Source organism: Nycticebus coucang, chromosome 18, assembly GCF_027406575.1.
Source record: "Nycticebus coucang isolate mNycCou1 chromosome 18, mNycCou1.pri, whole genome shotgun sequence".
NCBI lineage: Eukaryota > Metazoa > Chordata > Mammalia > Primates > Lorisidae > Nycticebus > Nycticebus coucang.
This window is the reverse complement of record NC_069797.1, coordinates 64,120,040-64,146,106: the sequence shown is the minus strand read 5'-3', so window position 1 is coordinate 64,146,106 and position 26,067 is coordinate 64,120,040. Positions and strand designations below refer to the sequence as shown.

Genomic DNA, 26,067 nt, shown 5'->3' with positions numbered 1-26,067 from the left:
TCGCCGGCGCCCGCCACGCGATCCGACCGTTTGATTCACACCGCCAGGCGGGGGCGCGCGAGGGAGCGCCGGGTAGCGGAGGATCTGCCTAGAAACTAGTGACGTCGCCTCAAGAGCTTAGCAGGATTGGATGAGAGGAGCGAGGAAGGAAGGAAGCTAAAATGACCGGAGGGGTGAGCGGAGAAGATGAGGATAGATGAGCCTGTATTCTGCTTGGCAGAGAGCGCTCATGTGATGCAACATAATCATTTCCAAATGTAATAAGGTGAAAACAATGAATAAGTAGTTGTTGCAGCAAATAATGACTCTGTAAAGAAAATAAGAGGTTGTCCTCCCCTACGCTTGTTCGTTTCGCGGTGCTGCCTGAACACGTGAGCCTTCCCGCGGAGCCAAGAGCTGCGCGCGCAGCCGCATTCCCGCCTCGGGACGTGCGGCTTGTTTGTTACTGTGGCCTGGACTGTTTGTGGCTGCTCCTCAGAGGGCTGGAACGTGGGTCGGCTGGGCTTTGGCAATATTCCAGAAGTCCCTTTTTCGTGCCTCGCTCTGGTTTCCGTACCCCGTCCTCCACATACTTGCTTGAGCGACTAGCCTTCCCTGCCTTAACATCCTACCAAACCCACCTGCCAGGGAGCTATCAGTAGAGTCGGTAAAAATGGGGTGAGCTAGGAAATTCTCTACTGCATCTCTCCACCCGAGATCCCGTCCCTTAACTTCCGCGTCAGACGTTTTCCGAAGCCTTTTAACTGTCGATTCCCAAACCCTTCACCTGAGCCTGGGTTGGGTCATTTCCATCCGGCTTCTTACTGTGTCTTTGGCTCTCCCTTAATCCTTGGCCTGGATATGAGCCACTGGCAGAGTTCCTTGATCAAGGAAACTTGAAGATTTGGGAGGTTTGGGCAGTTTATGTGCATCCATCATCTTATTTCATATAATTACCCTCGAGGGAGGCACTGCTGTAATCCCATTTAGCGGGGTGAGGAAACAGACTTGGAAAAGGCCTCGCTGTTCTGTATATGGGAGCGGCAGAAAGGGGGAATTTATATTGTTGGCAATTTTAGTGTCCATTGTAAGTTCTGATAATTCTGTTGCTTGCCCTGCAAGGACTCTTAATCCACCCACATCTTTTTAGACCATGAGTACGTGGCTTCTTGGGCTAACTGAGCTGCCTAGGGTAGCTCTGTCATTGCCTTGTCTCCTTACATACTGATAATTTGAGGGAGAAAGTCAGATAGAATACAAGTTTGGAGCCTGTCCATGAATCGCACTTCAATATCTTACTAGCTTTCCGGCGAAGAAAATTACATAACCTGTTTCCTCATCTGTCAACAGGGATCACATTTAGTTTATGTATATGAAAGTGCCTGCCATTGATTATGACACCAGGTAAGTGTTCAATAAAGGATGTTCTTGTGTTTTTCCTTTCATCATCTCAGACCTTTCTTGGCTACTCTCCCTAAAACTGCCTGGCTTTTTTTTTTTTTTTTTTTTTGTCGAGACAGAGTTCTACCCTATGCCCTGAGCAGAGGGCAATGGCATGGTAGCTCACTGCAACCTCAGACTCCGGCTGTGGGCATCCTGCTGCCTCAGCCTCCGAAGCCGCTGGGATTACAGGCGCTCGCCGCGGCGCCCGGCTGGGTTTTTCCATTTTTTTTTCATGAGTCGGGGTCTCACTCTTGCTCAGACAAGCCTCGAACTCCTGAGCTCAAGCAATCCTCCCTCCTCAGCCTCCCACAGTGCTGGGATTACAGGCGTGAGCCACCGCGCCCGGCTTTTTTTTTTTTTTTTGTACCACTTATTGATACCTGACATTAAGGTAAATTTCCAGTGTTGACCTGGATACGGGCTAGCCCATCTTTTCCCAACTCTACATTTAGTGATGTTAGGTTGGTAGCTTAACAACAGCAATGGTGGAAGTAGCTATGCCACTGAAATTGTCAAAGGTTACAAATCAGGGTTTTGTTTTGTATAAAACAGTTTCTTTATTTTGCATATTTTAATTTCAGAACAAAATAAACACAAAACCATAATATACAGCATCCAATCCTATTGTCAAATTAGGGAGGGCATGGGGCTTGACGTCTTTGTATCCAGCCTTAGATACAAAGACAGATGAGGGAAAAAACCAGACACTAGATATCAGCAGGAGTCTGATAGAATGGGATCATTCAAAGACTGTGGGGGAAGCTCGGCGCCTGTGGCTCAAGCGGCTAAGGCGCCAGCCACATACACCTAAGCTGGTGGGTTCAAATCCAGCCCGGGCCTGCCAAACAACAATGACAACTACAACCAAAAAATGGCCGGGTGTTGTGGCAGGCGCCTGTAGTCTCAGCTACTTGGGAGGCTGAAGCAGGAAAATCCCTTGAGCCCAGGAGTTGGAGGTTGCTATGAGCTGTGATGCCATGGCACTCTACCCAGGGCGACACCTTGAGGCTCTGTATCAAAAAAAAAAAGAAAGAAAGAAAAGAAAAGGTAGTGATGAGAATGAGAATTTAGATCTCTTCAGAGATGTCACTACCATTTCCTTGTAGCCAATAAGGTTTCCTTCATCATCCATACCCCAGCATTTTCTATCAGGAAGAGAGAATGGAGGAGCTCTGCTTGCCAGAGACATGCCCTCAACTCACTCCAACCCCAAGCAGCTCCAAAAAGGGTCTTTTTTTTCTCTTCATGAAGTTCCCAGCAATTACTATTGTCGGGGCTGGTTTTAACAGCTTTTGGGGATTTCTGGAAGTTTTAGTTGGTAGATTTTTTTTTTTTTGGCCGGGGCTGGGTTTGAACCCACCACCTCTGGCATATGGGACCGGCGCCCTACTCCTTGAGCCACAGGCGCTGCCCGATTTTTTTTTTTTTTTTTTGAGACAGTGTCTCACTATGTCACCCTCAGTAAAGTGCTATGGCATCACAGCTCACAGCAACCTCAAACTCTTGGTCTTAAGCGATTCGCTTGCCTCAGCTTCCCAAGTAGCTGAGACTAAAGGCACCTGCCACAATGCCTGGCTATATTTTTTTTGTAGTTGTCTCTGTTGTTTAGCTGGCCTGGGCCAGGTTTGAACCTACCAGCCTTGGTGCATGTGGCCGGCCGAGCCTCGTTGGTCCAAGAGTGTGAGCAAAAACCTAAAGAGTTTGATAACCTAAGTTAACCGTTAAGATTAAGCTGGTTTTAAGCTTTGTTCTGGTGGGTTAACTGCTGATCAGGATTGACTTGAAACAGAGTTCTTGGGTGGGCAATGGAGATGACTTTTATCGGAGTTGTTTCCTGCAGGGGTGAGTGGATAGAGACCCAGTGCCAAACAAATGCCACAGCACAATGTGATGAGTATTCTTACCAAAACTTAGACCAAGCACTGTGGAAAACAGAAAAGAGAGCAACAAAGTGATGATGGCAGTTGAGGTTGGAGATAGGAAGTCATGGAAAACCCCAGAGGCAGTGACATTTGAGTTGGCCTTGAAAGATAATCGGATGCTTGCATGGCAAAGAATTGGGAAAGACATTTATTAATTTAATAAATATGTATTGAATATTTCACTTTATACCAGCTGTGGTTCTAGGTTGGGGCTCAGCAGCCAACAAGACAAAGCCCCAGCCTTTGATTACCTTACATCCTATTGACATGATAGGCAGAAGGAACCACAGCTAGGAAAGGCCTTGGCCCATTCAGGGAGAGTTGAGTTCAATGTGGCTTTCTGGTAGAATACATGACTATTGGTGAAAATAAAGTCGGGCATTGTGGCACATCCCTGTAGTACTTATGAAGCTGAGGCAAGCAGCGTCTCTTGAGCCCATTAGTTTGAGGCTGACATGAGCTATGATCATACCACTGCATGCCAGCCTGGGAGATAGAATGAGATCTCTTCTCTTAAAATGAAGGAAAGAAAAAAAGAAGAGGACAGAAGAGAGAAAGGAAGGGAGGGAGAAAGCTGCAGAGGTAGGGCGAGGACAGATACTAAAGAATGAATTAGGCCATGCTGAGAGATTTAGGCATAGACTCTTCTGTAAGTCATTGGCTTATTAAATGTTTTAGAGCTGTGGAGCCATGGAATCCTTCAGAGAAAATCCCACATGGTCACTCAGTATATAAAACAAAAGTCAGTGGACACAGAGGCTCATGCCCATAATCCCAGCCAAGGTGGGAGGATCACTTGAGCCTAGGAGTTTGAGACCAGCCTGGGCAGCATAGTGTGGCTCTATTTCTAAAAAAAAAAAAAAAAAACATTAGCCAGACTTGATGGTGTGTCCCAGGTACCTGGGAGCCTGAGACAGGAGGATCCCTTGAGCCCAGGAGTTTGAGGCTGCAGTGAGCTATGATCATGCCTGCCTGAGTGACAGAGTGAGACCCTGTCTTAGAAAGGAAGAAAGCAGCTGGGCGCGGTGGCTCACGCCTGTAATCCTAGCACTCTGGGAGGCCGAGGTTGGTGGATCACTTGAGCTCATGAGTTTGAGACCAGCCTAAGCAAGTGAGAGACCCCCGTCTCTAAAAATAGCAGGTACTATAGTCCCGGCTACTTGGGAGGCTGAGGCAAGAGAATCACATAAGCCCAAGAGTTGAGGTTGCTGTGAACTCCACGGCACTCAACCCCAGGGCAAATGAGTAAGACTGTCTAAAAAAAAAAGTAGAGCTGCTCGGTTGAGGCAGGGATGAGAGAGTGGGGGAAGAACTCCTCTTGCGTTCTTACCTCCCTCTCGGCTCTCCTCAACAGCACCTGAGGCATTTCCAAGAAACATAAAGGACCATGGTTTAAACTCAGTGCTGAGAGGTAATGGAGGGCACACCAACATCAGTGAATGGAGCAATGTGATCTGACTTGCTTTCTGGGGACAAAATAGGGATGGAGTAGGGTGGCCATTCATCAGAGAAGCCTGCTGAGTGGGTCAGGGACAAGCTGCTGAGGACCAGCCTGTGGTGGCTAGGCTAGATCCAAGAGGGGTCTGGGAGGCAACACCAATAGAACTTGGTGATTAAGAATGAGGGGAAGAAGGAGACAGAGCAGTGAAAGATGATTTCAAGAAAGCAAAATTAGAACACTTAATGCTTTCTCTATTCACCTTGTTTTTGGTTGCAAGCACCTTGGGCATCTGGTGAGGGTCACTCTATCTTCCTTAGCTTTCTATTGCCTGCAAGACCAGTTTGAATGTCTCAGCAAGGAATGGCTGGCCCTTTGCCCTGTCCTCATGCCCTTAAGCAGGATAGGTACAGGGGAGGAGAGGCAGACTGAAAGGACAAAGAGACATTGATTTTAAACAGTTGGGTTTAAATGAATAATGGAGCATCTGACAGAAAATTAGAAATATGGATCTGAAGCTCAAGAGAGAAGTGGGGTTGGAATTACAGATTTACGGTCATCAGAAAATAGACAGTAAGTGAAGGGTTGGGAGTAGATTAATATGTCTGGGTAGATCAGGTATAAAGGAAAGAGTTAAATATAGAAACTCAGAGAACAAGGGCATTTAAGGACAATCAAAGTCCCAATGGAGGCTCTTCCTTTTTTTTTTTTATTTTCAGCAAGACCAGCCTCAGAAGGCTTTTCCCTTTTTGTTCCCCTGTGGTAGTGGTCTGCTTTTTAATTCTACCAATAGTTCTGGTTCCAAATTCAAAAGTTAGGAAGTCACCTCTGGGAGAGTCTGAGGAGTGACCAGGAAGAGACCTGCAAGACCACAATGCCACCCAGTTCTCTGAACGTGCTGTAACTCTTCCCTGCACGGGAAGAGAACAAATGGTACAATTGTGCCCCTGACCTTGGCACCAGAGATGCCAGGAGTATTACCTGGGCTGGTTGTAGCCCCCAAACCCCTACTTCTTTTTTTTTTTTTTGTAGTTTTTGGCCAGGGCTGGGTTTGAATCCACCACCTCCGGCATATGGGGCAGGCACCCTACTCCTTTGAGCCACAGGCACCGCCCCTTCTTTTTTTCTTTTTTAGACTTTTTAAAGAAAAGTTTTAGATTTACAAAAAATATTGAACTGATAGCACTGAGAGTCCCATATACCCCTCCCCCAATCCCCCTTATCAGTACCTTTCATTAATGTAGTACATTTGTTACAATTAATGAACCAGTATTGATGCATTATTAAAGTCTATAGTTTACATTAAAGTTCATTCTTTGTGTTATACAATTCTATGTGTTTTAACAAATGTGAATTATCATGTATTCAGAGTTACTGTATCATATAGAATCATTTCACTGCCCTAAATATGCCCTGTACTTAGCCTGTTCACCCCACTTCACAATTGCTGGAACCACTGGTCTTCTGACCATGTCGTCTCAAACTCCTGGGCTCAAGTGATCTTCCTGCCTCAGCATCCCAATGTGCTGGCATTACAGGTGTGAGCTACCACACCAAACCCATTTTGCCTTTTATGGCATCCTTTCTAATGGCTACATAACATAGTCTCATGTGAATTATGCTAAGACAGTCTTCTATTGGTGGACACTGATGCTGTTACATGACTTAAAGAAAAGACTGGAATGGTAACACCAAACCTTGGATTCACACGACAGCAAATCACACTTTGCTGACCTGACATTAGATTCACTCGCCCATGTTCTCCCACTTAACTATATTTACCAACATTTCTTTATCTTCTGGCAAAGGAGCCTTTTTAGATGTAACCCCCTATCTTGGAAAACAGAAGAAAACATCTGGTATTCACTCTGATGGAAGAACCAAAACAAAGCAGTAAACACCATCTGTCAACTTTTCTTCCAAAAGAGCCTGTCCAAATTTCTGGGGCTTCTCTTTGCCAACTCTTTGTCATGGCAGCACCAGAAACAAATGAAACAAACTATTGTGGTTTCTCTTGATGTTCTGAGCTGGGAGGCTGGGCTCCCAGGGACGAAGCCTGCTGCTTGATTGCTGGTATCTGCTCCCACGTTGGAAGTCTGTATATTCTTCAGGCATTTTACCTGTTAGCCTCCAGGAAAACCTGTGTTAAGAGTTGTGACCACAATGTGCCCCCAAAAGAGGAACTCTACGCCTTACACTGGATGATCGGCAACACTGATTCTGATTCTCCTCACCCGGTACTGCTTTATGCCTTTAGTTCTTACTCTATCTTCTTTGTCTAACTCTTCTAAGAAGTCTTTGTTCATTCCCTTCTCTCTATTTCCTCACCTTGTATGTACCTTTACCTGAGCAATTGTCACAGGGGGAAACGAGCTGTTTAAGCACTTATCTTGTTTACTAGCATATGTCAGGGATTGGCACATAGAAGGTGACTAATAAATGCTTCTCAAACACTAAGTACAGCCTCTGCTGCTTTACCCTGGCATGTAGTCCTGCTGCTGCTCTGACTGGCCAGTACCGCAGGCCTGCCCCTGCCACTGCATCCATGTGGGGGATGGATGCTCCAGCTGGAACAGGCTCCTCGTACAGCCCCAGAAGAGCTGCCATCTTGGTAAATGTTTCCCCCAGAACCTGACTATTCACATTGCCTCTCATGAAATTCTAATCTCCTAAGAGACATCCATACTGAACAGTGATCCTTTTTTTTTTTATTGCAGATATCAAACTGATGAAGAGTGATCCTTTGCTGGCCTGCTGTAGGGGAAGTATTGGACCACCTTGCCCCAAAGTCTTTTCTCTAAGCTATTTGGTAGGTGTTATTTTTGCTCACCAAATAGCAGGGCAAGGAAACACAGAGTTTATGTCAGGAATTGTGCCATTGGTCTGGTTGTATTAAACACTTTATTATTAAATTAAATACAGTAGAACCTCTGTAAGGTGGCCCACCAAGGCACAGAAACAAACCAATCAGCATACAGACGAGGTCAACATAAGGAACTAGGCCTACTGTATTGATATGTATATGTACTTTACTTTCTTGTACAGTTTTTATTAGAGAATATCATATGAAATCATACATAATCAAAATACAGTAATATACATACAAAATCAGTACATACAAATTCAGTATCATACATACAAATTCATACATATCATATCAATATGTATGATACAATACATATCAATGTATGATACAATACAATATCATATTGTATCATACATACAATATCATACATACAAAATCAGTACTTTTACTGTTTGGTGATGTTTTAATCATTCTTTCTGAAAAAAGAGTCAATCTCGGTCTGTTTCCCATTCTTATTATAAATGTAAGTGGAGAAAACACTCTGAGCCCTGGTTACACCACTCCCCACACCTGGGCATTTTTCCACAGCAAATGACATCAACTGCATTATCAGATGCCTGATATCCTTTTCTTCTGGATCTGCAATTTCTGTGTCATCCTCACTTGCTTCTCCCACTTCATCAGCTGCTTCATGAACTTTCACAGTAGTCTGTATTTTGGTCAATATCTCTGGGTAAATTGCTGCTGGACCAGGTTCATTACAGGTTGCCACCTCATCACCCATCGCAACAAAACCTTCAAAGTCTACTCCTTTGAATTCTGCCATGGGAAATGGACTGTCTGACGGAGCCAAAACATTATGTTCTTGGGTGACAAGTCCAACTTTCTTAAAAAACTTCTGTATCTGGGTGGCGCCTGTGGCTCAGTGAGTAGGGCGCCGACCCCATATACCGAGGGTGGCGGGTTCAAACCCAGCCCGGGCCAAACTGTAACAAAAAATAGCCGAGCGTTGTGGCGGGTGCCTGTAGTCCCAGCTACTGGGGACGCTGAGGCAAGAGAATCACCTAAGCCCAGGAGCTGGAGGTTGCTGTGAGCTGTGATGCCACGACACTCTACCAAGAGTGATAAAGTGAGACTCTGTCTCTACAGACACACACACACAAAAACTTCTATATCATTTCTGGCTGAACTTTATTCCAAGCAGAACTGATCCAGAGGACAGCATCCAGAGTATTAACTGATGCAGTGGACGAGTTGCTTCCACAGGTGGAGCACAGGTTTATGTTTAATAATGACCCACTGCAGGAGCTGGGCTCAGTAGTGCATTTTACGTGTTTTGATGATGTCTTGGTCAAGAGGCTGGATTTTTGAGGTCATGTTTGCAGGCAGAAATATCAGTGTCACATTTGTGAGATGATTTGCTTGTGAGTGGTCAGGACAGTAATCTACTGTCAGTAGAGTACACCATTTCTTCTTTATTTCTTGGTCAATATCCCTTATCCACTCCGCAAATAGGGTACCAGTTGTCCATGTTCATTTCTTTGATTGCCAAGTGACAGGAAGGTCTTCAGGCTTCAGGTTCTTGAGTGTGTGTGGCTTTGCTGATTTACTGAACCCCAAGGGCTTTAGTTTCTTTCTGGTTGAGCTAGTGCAAAGCAGAACTACAAAATGTGGCGGTGCCTGTGGTTCAGTGGGTAGAGCATCAGCCACATACACCAAGGCTGGCAGGGTCAAACCTGGCCTGGGCCTGCTAAAACAACAATGACTACTATAACAAAAAAAATAGCTGGGCGTTGTGGCGGGTGCCTATAGTCCCAGTTACTTGGGAGGCTGAGGCAAGAGAATCACTTAAGCCCAATAGTTTGAGGTTGCTGTGAGCTGTGAGGCCACAGCACTCTACCTCAGGGCGACAACTTGAGACTCTGTCTCAAAAGAAAAAAAAAGAAAACAAAACAAAATAAAACTCTGAAACATTCTTTGGAAAGTTTCCTACTCTTACATTTGTCACCCTTCACAATGAGGAGGCACTTGTCAGACATTGCTTTGAAAAAAAGTTTGTCCTCATCAGTGTTAAAGATGTCATCATCTTTCAAGCCTCTGACAAAGTCTGGGAACATTTTTTTTTTCTTTGAGACAGAGTCCCACTCTGTCACTCTCAGTAGAGTGCTGTGGCATCATTGTAGCTCACAGCAACCCCAAACTCTTAGGTGCAAAGATCCTCTTGGCTCAGCCTCCCAAGTAGCTGGGCCTACAGATGCCTGCAACAATGCATTTTTCTATTTTTGGTAGAGACGAGGTCTCGCTTTCGCTCAGGCTGATCTCAAACTCCTGAACTCAAGCAATCCACCCTCCTCAGCCCCTCAGAGTGCTGGGATTATAGGCATGTCCCTGGCGTAAAGTCCAGGAACTTTAAGATGGACTTTTCCACAGCTTCTACTGGAACTTCCTTGCATTCACCACATAAGACTTTCTGGGAGATCTCTTGTCTCAGTTTTAAATTTGTCAAGCCAACCTCTTGATGCTTGGAAATCTGCCACTATAAATTCCTGTGTAATATATATATATATATTTTTTTTATCACCCTCAGTAGAGTGCAGTGGCATCACACAGCTCACAGCAACTTCCAACTCATGGGCCTAGGTGATTCCCTTGCCTCAGCCTCCCGAGTAGCTGGGACTACAGGTACCCACCACAACACCCAGCTATTTTTTTGTTGCAGTTTGGTTGGAGCCGGGTTTGAACCAGCCACCCTTGGTATATGGGGCCGGTGCCCTGCCCACTGAACCACAGGCACCCCTTGTGTAATTTTTTTTTTTTTTTTTTTTTTACCAACTTCTAGGATCATGGGCCTGGAGATCCGGGATTAACTGCCCTTATTTGTTTGAACCAGCCTAATGTGGCTTCACTGACTTCATTGAGGCAAATTTCTCTTCTTTTCTCCTATAGGTCTCTGCTTTCTTCACCACATCTCTCCAAGCACTCATATTTACATTTTGGATTTTGCTAACTGTGGTCTTTCTAACATCAAAACATTTTGCTGTCTTTTCCTTGGCTGGTGCTTTCTAGAAAATGTAGAAAATCAACCTTTTACTTCAATGTCAGTTCTTTGAGTTCTTTCCTTTGGACTACCATGTCTCGATTAACTGTAAAATTTTTCAGTAATTGTAGGATGCATCTATAATACATACCAGTCCTTCTTGTCAAAAATATCTTCTGCAACTTAATGATAAACAGTAGGATGTTAGGCCTAATTCAACACATGGTAAATAAATAGATAAAACATGAAAAAATAACATATACCAAAGAAAAATAATACCACTAAGGGGCAAAGCCCTCACCCTCTACCCCTTGGTGTAGAGTGGACTCAATCATCAAATTATAGAGAGTAAATTAGTATTTTGTGTAACAGTCCCAGTGATCAAGATACAACTTACAATGGTGATCAATATATAGAGGTCAGTTTTCCATTGAGTACATGTGGTGCACGTTTGGTCTCTGAAAATTAGGTTAACTCAGTAAGGTAGTCAATGTAGAGAAGTGGTCAACTATGGAGGTTCTGTTGCACTTTAGTTCAATTCAGTCTTCAGTGAGCATCCGTAGATATAATAGTGTCCAGAGGTAATAGGAAAGTCCTTCTTCTAGATCAGCGGTTCTCAACCTGTGGGTCATGACCCTTTAACTGTATTGGGCCATGGCATTAGGAAGGTTGAGAACCACTGCTCTAGATTGTAAGGCTAGGACCATAGAGGGGCTCAATAAACGTTTTTGAATGAAATCCCTGAAAAGTGGACACTGAGCAGAATATGTACCAAGGGAAGAAGAAAGAAGAAGGGATTCCATGCTGAAGAAACAAAGGCATGGAGCTGCAAGTCCTGTAATTGGCAGCACAGTAGGTCTTATGAGGGCTGCAGTGGGAATGTCCACCCTTCACCCCCTCTTCTATGGATTCTTCATAGGTAACTCAGCACTGTCTTTTCACAAAGTCTTGAATTATCCTAAAGTGACACATTAGGTCCCATTTGCCTATTAAGTGACCACCAATAGTATTTCCTCCTTGAAAATAGTTTTCCAAGAAACCTCGGATTTTTCAGAATCTGTCAATCAACCTCCTTTTCGCTGTGTCTGCACTACACTAGCTTTTCAGTTTTAACATCATTTCTTTGCAAGTAATAACAGACCTGACACATAGTTACCAAAAATTTGTGGTATACATATATAGTGGTTAAGTTCCTGGATTGTGGGATTCTAGAGCCAGATAAGAACCAAGTTTGAATCCTTGCACTATCGTAGGGGTGGGAAAGTGACTGGATCTCTCTACCTTGATTTCTAAAATAGAGGTGAATTATGGTGTTTACCTCACATCTATTATGAGGATTAAATGAGCTACTGTGTGCAGTAAATGTTCAGTAAATGCTAGCTATTCTCTGCTTACTGTGTAGGAAATCTTCCTTTATCCCTATTGTGACTTAGATAGCTCTATTTTCTCCCTAACACCTTAAGGATATTTTATCACAGCAATTGTTGACATTATCTGTTTATTATTCTCTCTCACTACACTCAAAGATCATTTGTTTACATATATTTGCTGAGTAGGTTACAACAATGATCAAGAGTGACATGTACCTAAAATAATTGAAAACAGGTACTTAAATACAAGTACATGCATATTCATAGCAGCACTTCTCAGAATAGTCAAGAAGTAGAGACAGCCCTAATGTTCATTAAAAGATAAACGGGGCTGTGCATGGTGGCTCATCTTGTAATCCCAGCACTCTGGGAGGCCGAGGCAGGTGGATTGCCTGAGCTCACAGGTTCCAGACCAGCCTGAGCAAGAGCGAGACCCCATCTCTAAAAAAGAAAAAAAGCCAGTGTTGTGGCAGGCACCTGTAGTCCCAGCTACTCGCGAGGATGAAACAAGAGAACTGCTTGAGCCCAAGACTTTGAGGTTGCTGTGAGCTATGATGCCACAGCATGCTACCAAGGGTGACAAAGTGAGATTGTCTCAAAAAAATTTTAAAAAATTAAAAAATTAATGGATACACAAATTGTGGTATATACACAATGGAATATTATTCGTCCATAAAAAGATAAGAAGGGGTAGCACCTGTGGCTCAGTGGGTAGGGCACAGGCCCAATATACTGAAGGTGGCGGGTTCAAACCCAGCCCCAGCCAAACTGCAACAAAAAAATAGCTGGGCTTTGCAGCGGGCGCCTATAGTTCCAGCTACTCTGGAGGCTGAGGCAAGAGAATCGCCTAAGCCCAGGAGTTGGAGGTTGCCATGAGCTGTGACACTACAGCACTCTACGGAGGGTAATAAAGTGAGATTTTGTCTCTACAAAAAAAAAAAAAAAAAAAAGATAGAAGTGAAGTACTGATACAGGCTATAATGTTAATGATCCTTGAAAACATTACACTAGGTGAATGAAGCCAGGCACAAAACCACGTATTATGATTACATTTATATGAAAGATCCAGGAACTCAGCCTGGTGAGTGTCAGGGATTGGGAAGAGAAGGGAATGGGAAGCAATTGCTTAATGGTTATGCAGCTTTCTTTTGGGAGGTGATGAAAATGTTTTGGAACTAGATAGAAATGGTAGTTGCACAACATTGTGAATGTAATAAATGCCAATGAATTGTTCATTTTCAAATAGTAAATTTGTTATGTAAATCTCACCTCAATAAAAAATAAGAGTGTGCAGTGGCTCACACCTGTAATCCTAGCACTCTGGGAGGCCGAAGTGGGTGGATTGCTTGAGCTCAGGAGTTTGAGACCAGCCTGAGCCAGAGCGAGACCCTGTCTCTAAGAATAGCTGGGTGTTGTGGGCACCTGTAGTTCCAGCTACTTGGGAGACTGAGGCTAGAGGATCACTTGAGCCTAAGAGTTTGAGGTTACTGTTGAGTTATGACACCATGGCACTCTACTGAGGGTGACAAAGTGAGACTCTGTCCCAAAAAATAAATAGAAGGGCGGCGCCTGTGGCTCAAGGAGTGGGGCGCCGGCCCCATATGCCAGAGGTGGTGGTTTCAAACCCAGGTCCAGGCCCAGGCCAAAAACTGCAAAAAATAAAATAAAATAAATAAATAAAACATGAAAATATAAAGAAATAGGGAGAGAGAGAGAAATTGATTCTGCCTTCAAAGAGTTTATATTTTAGCAGGGGAGTCAGATCAGACAGTAAAACCAGCACACATACATAATTAAAGGGAAGAGAGCAGAAAAGTTGAAGAGCTGAGAGCAAAGATGCTCTGAAATGGGAGCTTGGTGGCTTGAGAAATTGTAAGACCATCCAGGCTAATGCCTAGAGACCCAAAGGCAGTGGTTTAAAATGAACCCAAGGAGGAAAGCAGGAGCCAGTTCTTGCAGAGCTTTAAATGTCACAGGAGGGAGTATGATATTCAACCTAAGAGCAATGGGGAACTGGGGAGGGTTTTAACTAGCTCTTGCTGCTACTGTCTCCTGAGTGTATCCATCTCTACCAATTACCAGGCCACACTCCCTGATGATAGTTTTGTCAAGTCACCTTCCTTCATTTTAAAGACTAAACTTATAGCTGCTCTCTGTGGCACAACAATTGCCAGCTTCCTTTAAAAGCTCATACTGATGGTGCGGAGTTGCCAAGGGACATGGGTGGCTCCAGACATGATCCAGCTGTGTGAATGGTTGACTTGGCCAGTTGACTTGGAGTAACAGGACCTGAATTATTGACTGTTTTAAATGCATTTCATTAACTTGCCTCTTTTCTAAAGTAGTGGCTCTCTACAAGAGGTTTGTATCAGAACTACCAAAGGCTTTTTAAAAAAATACAACATTGAGAGCCATTGGTTTGAGAGGGTGACTGGCAGGAATATCTTGGAATATCTCCCCAGATGACTCTGATTCTCTCCCACCCACACTTCAAGAACTACTGTTGCTCTAGACCAGGGGTTCTCAATCTGTGGTTCTTGACCCCTTTGGACTGTATTAAAGGGTTGTGGCATTAGGAAGGTTGAGAACCACTGCTCTAGACAGTGATTTTCATCCGGTGTGCTGTGAGAGGATCTTAGCTGTGCTGCAAAAAATCTTAAAGATCATTAATTATTTTTGAAAGAAGTTTTACTTTTTGATCAACATAATTTAATTGTGCCACAGAAGTTTAGCTATAAGTTCCAGTGTGCTGTGAGATAAAAAAAAAAAAAACCTGCTCTAGAACCTTGAAAGGCTTGAAATGCCATTAACTGCCCACCTTACAGGGAGGGGCCGTGGTTTAATGACTGTAACTATTCTAGTGGCCTGTCCCAGACTGACAGCTAGTGGATTTTCAGGAACCTCTGAAAAGACGAAGAAGCAGGAAAGCAGCAGCAGTGAGGAATACAGCAGGTACAGCTGAGAACTAATTTCTTTCTTTTTTTTTTGAGACAGAGTCTCACCATGTCGCCCTCAGTGACTGCTGTGGCTTCACAGTTCACAGCAACCTCAAACTCTTGGGCTTAAGTGATCCTCTTGCATCAGCCTTCGGAGTAGCTGGGACTACAGGTGCCCGTCCCAATGCCCCGCTATTTTTTTTTTTTAAGAGACGGAGGGTATCGCTCTTGCTCAGGCAGGTCTCTTAACTCCAGAGCTCAGGCAATCCACCGGCCTTGGCCTCCCCACTCCAGGGATGACAGGCCTGAGCTACCACGCCCGGCGAAACACTTTATTTTGAATATTTTATAGTACAAGACAGCGTTTCTGAAAAGTATTGAATTTAAACAAAAAATTAAGATCTATAAATATTGAAGAAAGACCTTATTTAACTGCATGGAGGTTTTCATAATCCAAATTTCCTTCGACTATAATAAACATTTCCTGCGGAGGAAAGTACCAAGTTTCCTAAAATGTGGTAGAGCCATGCTAAAAATATGCGATAAGAACTCAGCACTTGGCCAAGTCAACCGTTCACACAGCTGGATCAGGTCTGGAGCCCCCCACGTCCCTTGGCAACTCCACACCATCAGGATGAGCTTTTAAAGGAAGTTGGCAATTATTCTGCCCCAGATAGCAGCTGTAAGTTTAGTAGTTAATGCCGAAAATAATAAAACCATCTTCAGGGAGTGCAGCCTGCTAATGCGACCAGGAGCAGGAAACCGGGAAAGGGTAGCAGCAGCAGCAGACAATTTACCGTGGAGACCTCTGGTCACCTTCGACCTTTGACCACAAGCCTCGCTCGGCGCTTCCTTGCGCAGCTTCCGCTCCCGCCCCGTCAGCTTAGAGTCGGCTCTAACCCTATGGGTGGGGCTCAGAGACTGGCAGTTAGAGGCGGTGCCTGTTGGGGGCGGGTCTCGCGAAGGGCGGGATTTGAGGAAGTGTTCTAGCACTGGCGGCGAGGTGGAGGCGGGGCCTGGAGCTGGGTTGGGTCGGGCAGGGTAGGGAGTTAGTAGCCGCCTCCCGGTAATTGGACTCCGGCTGCCAGTCCTCCAGAGGCCGGGGGCGGTAGGAGGGCCCGCAGCAGATCCCGGATCCGGAATCTCCTGGGCAGGAGCGGAATCAAGATCGGCCCTGGCCCAAACCGGGTCTGTGCGGAGCTCCGGAATTTGAATTAGGAAATCCCGGAACCCGGATCACCAAGCCGCGGAACCCGGAATTACGACCTGAAAGTCCCGGAGCGCGGAGCATAGAGCGCGGAGCGGATTCGACGCAGTGCCCGGAGTCCGGATCGTTACACCCAGGACGGGACGGAGCGATGTCGGGTCGAGGCGCGGGCGGGTTCCCGCTGCCCCCGCTGAGCCCTGGCGGCGGCGCCGTTGCCGCGGCCCTGGGAGCACCGCCTCCCCCAGCAGGACCCGGCATGCTGCCCGGATCGGCGCTCAGGGGACCGGGGCCGGCTGGAGGCGTGGGGGGCCCCGGGGCCGCAGCTTTCCGCCCCATGGGCCCCGCTACGCAGTACCAGGTGAGAAGAGCTGAAGGCGCCGCGAGGGCGCCCCAGGAAGGGGACGGAAGGGGCCTGGAAAGAGGCTCTTCAGGAGCTTCTGAACAGAGGGCACAGGGATCCTGTGTGAGGAACTCACTGGAGACCGTGAAGGGCAAGGCCAGGGAGCCGCGGGCTGCGGCTAGATGGTAGTGGAGAAGTTGGAGGAAAAGGTAGTAGGGATTTTGCAATGGAGGGCTTGACGCAGTTGGAAGGGTCTGGAGTCTTCCCTGGTATGGGGGTTCTGAGTACCTGAGAGATCGAAGAGTTGTGGGGGCCTGTGAATTGTGGGCGGGTGGGGTGAGAGATCTAGTGTAGGTCTTGGGGTAGGGGGCCTGGGAAGTGATGAGAAAGTTTTGGAAAATGGCCTTCACAGAGAAACCAGGGTTACCCTGCATTGGCCTTGGTCTCACTCTAAGCCTACCCTGTTTTTTGTAGTTGGGAAGTGGCAGAATTTGTCTGAGATGGCTCCCAGCTGCTAATGAGAAGCAAGGAGGCCTGACTTCTTACTGGCAGGCTGAGGCTAGGGCATGGGGATTCCTGCCTGTGCAGGGGCAGACCCAGGAGCCTTTGATTAGAACAGAGATGGTGGTGGCCAGGCCTGAAGGCTCAGCTTAGTAGCAGACCATTCTGGGCAGACTTTGTTCTGGGCATTCTGCCTGGTGTCATGGTGTCCAGGAGTTGATTAGTCTGCAGGAGCAGAGTGGCTCTAAGTCCTGCGGGTCTAAGGCTGGAGGATTCTGCAAGAGCTGCTTCAAAGGGTGCCGTCCTGACCCCTTTAGAGTTTGGCTTTGAAAAGAGATTCTCAGGTTGCAGCTTCAAAGGCCATTGAGAGGCAGAAACTTATGGTTAGTGTGTGAGGAACTTAGACTGACCTTGGTGGTGGGGTTCTATAGCCTGTCGTTTCAGGTTACCCCAGAATGCTTGAGAATTGTGTCCATCCTTTCCTCACTCCCTGTCCATATTTGACTTTGCCCTATCCTAACCCAGGTGCCCCAGCATTTGTCGCTGGCTTCTTGCTAATTTTCCAAGGTCTGCATTGGGGCATTCTCCAGGTAAAGGTCCCAGAAGTAAATGGATCCTCATGGGGTACACATAACCTTCCAGGACCCCTGAGCCCTCATTTTCGAAGGAGATGCTTAACTGGGGACAATGATTTTTCCCCTCTCTTACTCCTTGCTCCTCCTCCAAAAGGAAATAAAGGGTCTGGGTATTGGCAGAGATAGACTTGGTCCCAAGGACTCCAGCTGAGGTACCATTTTTCCCATCTTGTTCTCTCCTTTGGGGATTCATGGGCACCCTCCCTCAGGGTATCACTGAGGGGTTCCTGCATCAATCGCTGTAGTCTTTTGGGTCTGCCGCCTGAGACCTGGCCTGGGAGCCTCCTGTGGGTCTTTGGCCTTGGAGAGACCTGAAACAGTTTCCTTGGCATGCAACCCATAGGAAATATGCCCTTGGGAAAGCCCCTGAGAGGATGGATTCCACCATGTTTAGAGGGGAGTGGCTTTAGGCACTTCAGGCACTTTAGCAAGGCCAGGCTGGCTGGCTGGGTAGCCCTGTGCGTCTAGGTGTGGGGAAGTAGGAGATGGCCCCGAGCTTGGGCTTCCCATCCCACCAGCTTCTCTCCTCCTCCCCGCTAGGAAGGAGAACCCAACTAGCTATCTTCAGCTAAGTTCAAGAAGGATCATGCTCGCCATCTTTCCGAGTGCAATTGTATGATTTCCAAGAGAAGGGACTTGAGATCTGAGGAACAGAAGGGCTCCTGTCTGTTAGGGCTCATCAGATGAGCTGGAAGAGCAAGGATGTGAGGGCCCAAGATGGGCCAGTAGGGGAGCCTATTGAAAGAAAAGTGATGACTTTCCTCCTTCCAGACAGGTTGTAGCTGTGTGTCACAGTTACCTGTGGAGCTTAGAAAAAAAAAAAAAGGAAAAAACAAAAAAAACACAGATTATTAGTTCACTCCAGAGAATTTTTACTCATGGGGGCGAGGGTAGTATGTTTTCCTCCAACCAAGGTCCTTAGGCCCAAACACTAGGAGCATCAGGACCACAGGCTTCAGGGCCGGGCAAAGCATGCTCATCTGAGCCCTAGATGCATCACCTGGAGGCTGCAGCATAAGGCCCAGCTGCTGTCCTGCTCTCCTGGGTGTTGGTAAGTTCAGCTTAGAATACGGGTGACTGCTGGACCAAAGGAGAGGAGGTTGCTCCCTGCTGAGGTGGCTCAGGGGACTGAGCCAGGCTTACCTAGTCCTTTGGCAGGTAGGGAGTTGGAAAGGCTGAGTTATGGGCTTTGGGTTTGTTTTTGTTAAAACTCCTGACTTTTTTTTTTTTTTTTTTTGAAGGGGAGGAGTTACTGGTGCTTCAAAGCCCAGGTGGGGAGCTTGGCAAGGCTAAGCTGGGACTTGATGAACTGTGAGCAGCCTTCCCCTGGGGCCCTGAGTTGATATGGCGGCTCAGAGTCCTGGAAGTTTGGAGCAGATGTCTGGGTGGGGCCTATTTCAGGGCCTGCCTGTTTGTGTTGCCTGTCTTGGGACTTCCTATTACTGGAGCACCTGCCCAGGAGGAGTGGGTGGTGCTACAGGTTTTGCGAAGGCCCCGTGGGTAGTTTTGTGGGGACCACAGGGCTCTCGTTCATATGCTGCAGTTTCTGCTGTTTCAGCAGTTCCTCCTGTTTGTCTCAGGCCCTGGGAAAAACTGAAGTCTGGGATGTCTGGGGCCTGGGCTTACAGCTGTGGCCACACTGCGCTTTTTTTTTTTTTTTCCTAGAATCTTTGGCCTTGCTCAATTAAGGCAGAGAAATAGGCTGTCTTTTGCCTTTCAGCAGCTCTGATGAATCTCTTCCTGATTGGGAGAGACCTGTGGCAGGACTCCCAAGGCCCCAGAGCCCGGTCTTTGAACTCTTCATCCTCCCAAGTGCTTCCCTTCACCCTTCTCCTCCATTCACCTTCCCCACGTCCCCCCTCAGGGTCTCTTTCTATCTCTGCATCTGATCAGGAACCTGACTCTCTGTGATGGGGGCATGGGTTTAGTGATAGACGAGGTGGTGGGTGAAGAATCTTCTGTGATGCTGGGGTTGGGGAGGCTCCTCTGATTTGGTGCGAGTCTCCACCCAGCCTGGCTTAGTTGGCTGGTTGTGCTGGTTGCATAATCTGGGCCCTGGGGCCAGACCTGTGAAGCTGCCAGGGACAGTGTGTGCGAGGCAGAGCTGCCAAACAGGCCTTGCAGGCAGCAGCCATGGGGAAGGGGATGAGGGGCAGAAGCACTGGGAACTGTGGGCCTCAGATGGGAAATCTTTCTGAAGCCTTCAAAAGAAGCTATTTCTCACAGTTACAATGTATGGGTATATGGGGGCACTTCCTTGGGTGAAGGACTCAACTACAACTTGGACCTTCCTTAGAAATAAAAACAATGTAACCTAATTGTATGTGCCCTCATATTACCCCCACCACCACCCCCCAAAAAAGTTACTTCTGTTACCCAGATCCCTGCATCCCTGGATAATTTTATTCCCATTCTTCCGTTTGGGATTGCTATAGGGCTAAATGTAGGCTGAGCCAGTCCTGGCTGCCAGATACTTTTTCTCTCACAGGTCACCCAGGAGCCACAGCTTCCCTTTCAGGGTCTTCTGGCATAGGGGCAGTAGGGAGGAGAGAGAAGGATTGATCCAGTTCTGGGTTGTGGGTAGGGGCCATATGGTGACCAGAAGGTCTCTGTTCAACCCATGTCCCCCCTCTCCACCAGCTGGGACATGTTCCAAGTCATCCTGTTGCTGCTCACTCACCTGGGGTACTAATGGGCTTGCGGGTCCCTTTCTCCCTTAGTCACACACACCAGGCTGGGCGATGGGGGATGGGGATTGGGACTGTGTGCTATTAGGCTCTTTGTATCGTACTTACTATACCCCTCTACTTGACTGTGACACCGCCCCCCATATCCCTCATGCCATGCTTCTCACAATGGAGGCAGGAGAGGGAGGTCAGTGCTGAGTGGAACTTTCGTAGGACTACAGGAGTGCCTCAAGGCTGGTTGGTCCCAGGGAGCAGGGGCACAGCATACTGGAACCGAAATGCTGTGATGGGCCCTGAAAAGCTCTCCCAGGGCCTTCCCTCTGCAGGCAGGACTCTCTTCCCACCCCGGGCTCTAGCAGGCCTCATTTGTTGGCACAGCTGCCAGGGTGGTTGCAGGGGTGGGGCAGGTATGGCTTACACCCTGTGCTCAGGCACCCACTCCCCTTTGTTCCTGGCACTCCAGTAGGGGTCTGCAGGGCTCTGGAGTGTGCCGCTCAAGTCTGGACCTGGCTGAGGAGAGGGATGGAGGGCATGGGCTATGGGCCCCAAAGGGCCTTGCCTTTGACTTATATACCCCCATGGGCTCATTTCCCCCAGCGACCTGGCATGTCACCAGGGAGCCGGATGCCCATGGCTGGCTTGCAGGTGGTACCTCCTGCTGGCTCCCCATTTGGCACAGCTGCTCCACTTCGACCTGGTATGCCACCTACCATGATGGATCCATTCCGAAAACGCCTGCTTGTGCCTCAGGCCCAGCCCCCAATGCCTGCCCAGCGCCGGGGGTAAGACCATACTATTTCTCCCACCTTGCCAAGCCCAGCTCTGGTGGTAACAGAGGGTTTCCTTCTATCCTAAGGGCTTCTATGACTGAGGAGGACTCCTGGCTATTCTGGGGGAAGATCCTGGGGATTGAAGGGGTAGACGGGAGGGTGAGTGTCCTGTCGACCACTGACCTCTAAAACGAGTTTCTGTCCTCCCCAGGTTAAAGAGGAGGAAGATGGCAGATAAGGTTCTACCTCAGCGAGTAAGTGCTGGCAGGAGGTCTAGGAGGCCTGTCCAGTGGCTGGCTGGGGGTGGGAATCCATCTCTCCCAACTCTGGGAAGGGAGATGAATTCCTTCTTACTTCCAGATTCGGGAGCTTGTCCCAGAGTCTCAGGCATACATGGATCTCTTGGCTTTTGAGCGGAAGCTGGACCAGACCATTGCTCGTAAGCGGATGGAGATCCAGGAGGCCATCAAAAAGCCTCTGACGGTATGTGGAGCCACTCAGCTCAGTGGTTAGGGCGCCAGCCACATACACTGGAGCTGGCAGGTTTGAACCTGGTCTGGGCCAGCTAAACAACTATGACAATTACAACAAAAAATAACTGGACATTGTGGTGGGCACCTATAGTCCCAGCTAATTGGGAGGCTCAGGCAAGAGAAGCCCAAGAGTTTGAGGTTGCCGTGAGCTGTAATGCCATGGCACTCTACCGAGGGTGACATAGTGAGACTCTGTCTAAAAAAAAAAGAATGCAGCCCATTAGTAGAGCATGAACTCAATGTGTTGGGGCCAATATGTTTTAAATTAATAAAAATGGTAGAAAATATAAAAAAAACTTCAAAGTATTATTTACCATACTAATGAAGGTATTCTTTTACGAAATTTTTGTTTGAGATGTTTATATATGTACACGCAGGTCCAGGGTCATGATTTAAAATGTACATTTTATGGATTATGATCAAAAGTTTGAAACCTCCTAAACTAACGGGTGGAACAGAAGTATTCCTTTCTCCTTGCCCATCCTTAGAGAAGTTTCTTTTCTAATAATCTAGAATAGTCACCTGAGTGGTAAAGTCTTTCCCAGAGAGTAGGATATTTTGGAGGCATGATTCGTATTTGCATTTCATTTAAAGTCTGAGCCAGAGGCTTCTTTTGATTTGCCTGGTGGTACTCTACGGACTCAGAGCTGTCAATGCATACCACTGGCCCACTGTGTTAGCATTGTTGGTGATGCATCTGTTTCCCCCATAAAATTGTGAGTTCTTTTAGGGCTGGGACCTACTACTTCCAGGTCCCAGTGCCTTACAAGGTCCCTGGCTGGCCCATGGTGCTTGATACTGACTATTGAATGATTTCAGATGAGAAGACTGGGTAGCATTGTTTTCCAATATTTTGGTCCACCTCTAGTTGTCACTCTCTCTTTAGCAAAAGCGAAAACTTCGGATCTACATTTCCAATACATTCAGTCCCAGCAAGGCAGAAGGTGATAGTACAGGAACTGCAGGGACCCCTGGGGGAACCCCAGCAGGAGACAAGGTGGCTTCCTGGGAACTCCGAGTAGAAGGAAAACTGCTGGATGACGTGAGTTGGGAAGGAGGTGCAGGTTTGAGATGGGCTAAACAACTGGGCATTCCCAGGAGGTGCTGCTCCCGGGCACTGCTAATGGTGCTGCTTGCCACAGCTCCCAGAGATGGACTTGTGTGGTTTTTACGATGTTTCTACAGATGGCAGTAGTTATCTTAAAATCCCTCACTGGCTGGCAGTGGGGCTCCCTAGCCTTTTCCCTGCCTCCAGCCTCTCTGCCCAGAGTCTGACTGCTTCCTCTAGGACCCAGGAATCCTCCATACCCTGAGCTCAAGTTGAAACAGTACTCTTTTGTGTGTTTAGCATAGCTTTAGGTTTAGAGCTCAGCAGCAAGTCCCATCTCATATCCCTTTCTATTCCTAGCCCAGCAAACAGAAGAGGAAGTTTTCTTCATTTTTTAAGAGCCTTGTCATTGAGCTGGACAAGGAACTGTATGGGCCTGACAATCACTTGGTGGAGGTGAGTGTAGACCTGGGCACTAAGCACAGGCTGATGTGACGGCTGGACAGAGAAATGGCCTTGGTCCTCTTAGAGGGCCGTGTGTTCATGACCATCCCCTTGGTGATAAGCTCTGCTCCTCTTCTCCCTGCCAGTGGCACCGGATGCCCACAACCCAGGAGACAGATGGCTTCCAGGTAAAACGGCCCGGAGACCTGAATGTCAAGTGTACTCTTCTGCTCATGCTGGATCATCAGGTGACAAGATGCCCTGTGGTCATGTCTGGGGCTACAGGGGCACGTATCTTGGGGGATTCTAGAGACCTTCCTGTCCCTGCCCTATTCTCCTGCTTTGCTATTTTTTTTTTTTTTTTGAGACAGAGTTTCAAGCTGTCGCCCTGGGTAGAGTGTCATGGTGTCACAGTTCACAGCAACCTCAAACTCTTGGGTTTAAGCGATTCTCTTGCCTCAGCCTCCCAAGTAGCTGGGACTATAAGAGCCTGCCACAATGCCCGGCTATTTTTGGTTGTTGCAGTTATCATTGTTGTTTTAGCTGGCTCTGGCCAGGTTTGAACCTGCCAGCCTCAGTGTATGTGGCTGGCACCCTACCCGCTGAGTTACGGGCGCTGCCTGCTTTGCTTCTTAAGAGCCCATCCTCTGACTTCCTTGTGTCCATCTGCAGCCACCTCAGTACAAACTGGACCCCCGATTGGCGAGGCTGCTGGGAGTACACACACAGACACGGGCTGCCATCATGCAGGCCCTGTGGCTTTACATCAAACACAACCAGCTGCAAGATGGGCATGAACGAGAATATATCAATTGCAACCGTTATTTCCGCCAGGTTAGCCAGATGTCATCTTCTGTTCTCTCTGCCCATCTTGTCTGCTATTCTCAAGCCCTGCCAGGCTAGTTCTTGGCCAGTCTTCAGACTGCTGCCCTTTCTGACCACACAAGTTTCACTTCCCTGGTGGCCTTCAAGGGTGTCACCAAGTCTTTGGTACTCTCTTCAGATCTTTAGTTGTGGCCGACTCCGTTTCTCTGAGATTCCCATGAAGCTGGCTGGGTTGCTACAGCATCCGGACCCCATTGTCATCAACCATGTCATTAGGTAAATGGAAGGTAGGGAATGGGAAGGCTCATCTTAAAGAGCAGATTTATCCTTGGCTTGAACCAAAGCCAAAGAGAACAGCAGCAGATTGGTTTCTTGCTGTACCCAGAATAGGTTTGAGGCGGGTAGAATTAAGACATAGTGCTTCCTTTTCCTTTGCTGTGGGCTGCCTGCAGTGTGGACCCTAATGACCAGAAGAAGACGGCCTGTTATGACATTGATGTGGAGGTCGATGATCCACTAAAAGCCCAGATGAGCAATTTTCTAGCCTCTACCACCAATCAGCAGGAGATCGCTTCCCTTGATGTCAAGGTGGGCCCACCCTCTGCTTCTCCGACCTACTCCAGGACCTAGGAATGGGGGTGGGCCAGCTGTCAAGCATTTCCAAACACATGTCATCTTGGGGGTGGCATCTCTGCCTCAGTTCTTTGGGTTTGACCTGAGAACAGACTGGAGGCCCAGTCTAACACATGCAACCCTCCCCAGATCCATGAGACCATTGAGTCCATCAACCAGCTGAAGACCCAGAGGGATTTCATGCTCAGCTTTAGCACTGACCCCCAAGATTTCATCCAGGAATGGCTGCGTTCCCAGCGGCGAGACCTCAAGGTGTAGTCCTCTTTCTTAAAGGGGGACCCCCTAGCACTACTCTTCCAGTTCCAGGGGCGGATTGGCTCAGGGGTAGGAAATATACTACAGCCTTCCTCCTGGCTCTTTGCAGATCATCACTGATGTGATTGGAAATCCTGAGGAGGAGAGACGAGCTGCTTTCTACCACCAGCCCTGGGCCCAGGAGGCAGTTGGGAGGCACATTTTTGCCAAGGTGAGGCTCTGTTCTAGTTGTCTCCTTTGGTTCTGAGTAGCAGAGGCCTGACACTGGTCTCTCCTTTCTCCAGGTGCAGCAGCGAAGGCAAGAACTGGAACAGGTGCTGGGAATTCGTCTGACCTAACTGCTCAGGGATCTCTTCCTTTCTTCCCAGCCCTGGAGACTGGAAGGAAACCACCATCTGGGTCCTGGCCGAGACTGCAGACATGTAGGATGGGGTGAGGGGTGTCTGCTGTCACCCTGTACTCCCCAGCTTTAGTTACATAAATGTAGTGATAGGATTCCTTGTTGCTTGGTCCCCACAGCCTTATTACTTAACTTTTCGCATTGGTTTCAATGGGGTTCTTATCAGATGATGCCTCCTCTGCCCCCTGCAGGCAGGCTCAAGTAGGACTGCAGGAGGCTGTGCTTTGACATTGTAACTGAGACATTTCTGAACCAAAGGCCGCTGGGTTTGCATGTTTACAGACTCCCCTGGGGGAGGGTCAGAGCTGGCTCTGGGGAGCTGGGTGAGGAAGAGGAGGCACAGCCCAGACTCTTCTAAGCCTTTCTAAACCAAAGTTCTTTGCCATTCCTACAAACCCAGCCTTGTTGCTGGTTTTTTCCTTTGGGTATTTGCACTATTTGGGGAGCAAGATTTTCTATGTGGGAGCCACTTTTTTTATACAGGGGTAAGTTGGGGTTTTTCAGGGAGCCCTGTTTGGTGCCTCCCTACTTTCTTTCCTCAATCTATGCAAGCGGCTTTGGCCGCCATCATCTCCTGGGATGCCAGAGGGCTGCCTCCCCAGATAGTTGGGCGTGGGAAGGTGAAGCCTCCTAGAGGGAGGGAACACTGCAGTTCTCTAGCATGGCCTAAGGTACGGGTGTGTGCATGGTAGAGGGCAGGGGAAAGGGGGGCTGGGAGGATTGTTGTTGCCCTTTGGAGCTTGGCAAGTGCCATTTCTGGCAGGTTTGGAAATTCCCAAATAAATCTTTTGTTTATTGGTGGTATCCAGACCTGATCATTGAACAGTATGGTCACTCATAAACAGAATGAAATCCTAG

General features: G+C 47.6%; 1 protein-coding gene across 1 annotated transcript; it reads left to right on the top strand.

Moving 5' to 3' along the window:
- Positions 1–15,936: 15,936 nt before the first annotated feature.
- SMARCD2 (SWI/SNF related, matrix associated, actin dependent regulator of chromatin, subfamily d, member 2) lies at positions 15,937–26,019 on the top strand. Its single transcript, XM_053567883.1, has 13 exons — positions 15,937–16,496; positions 20,899–21,083; positions 21,283–21,325; positions 21,432–21,554; positions 22,491–22,646; positions 23,013–23,108; positions 23,243–23,344; positions 23,769–23,930; positions 24,100–24,197; positions 24,374–24,509; positions 24,684–24,806; positions 24,919–25,020; positions 25,094–26,019. The coding sequence occupies exons 1-13, from the start codon at positions 16,290–16,292 to the stop codon at positions 25,145–25,147; spliced, it is 1,587 nt and encodes a 528-aa protein (XP_053423858.1). The 5' UTR covers positions 15,937–16,289; the 3' UTR covers positions 25,148–26,019.
- Positions 26,020–26,067: the final 48 nt, after the last annotated feature.

Bases quoted from the DNA above. Each gene is read 5' to 3' on its own strand.
- SMARCD2 (XM_053567883.1), top strand. From the start codon at position 16,290: ATGTCGGGTCGAGGCGCGGGCGGGTTCCCGCTGCCCCCGCTGAGCCCT. The intron at 16,497-20,898 runs GTGAGAAGAGCT...CATTTCCCCCAG, and splicing joins GCCCCGCTACGCAGTACCAG to CGACCTGGCATGTCACCAGG. The intron at 21,084-21,282 runs GTAAGACCATAC...TGTCCTCCCCAG, and splicing joins ATGCCTGCCCAGCGCCGGGG to GTTAAAGAGGAGGAAGATGG.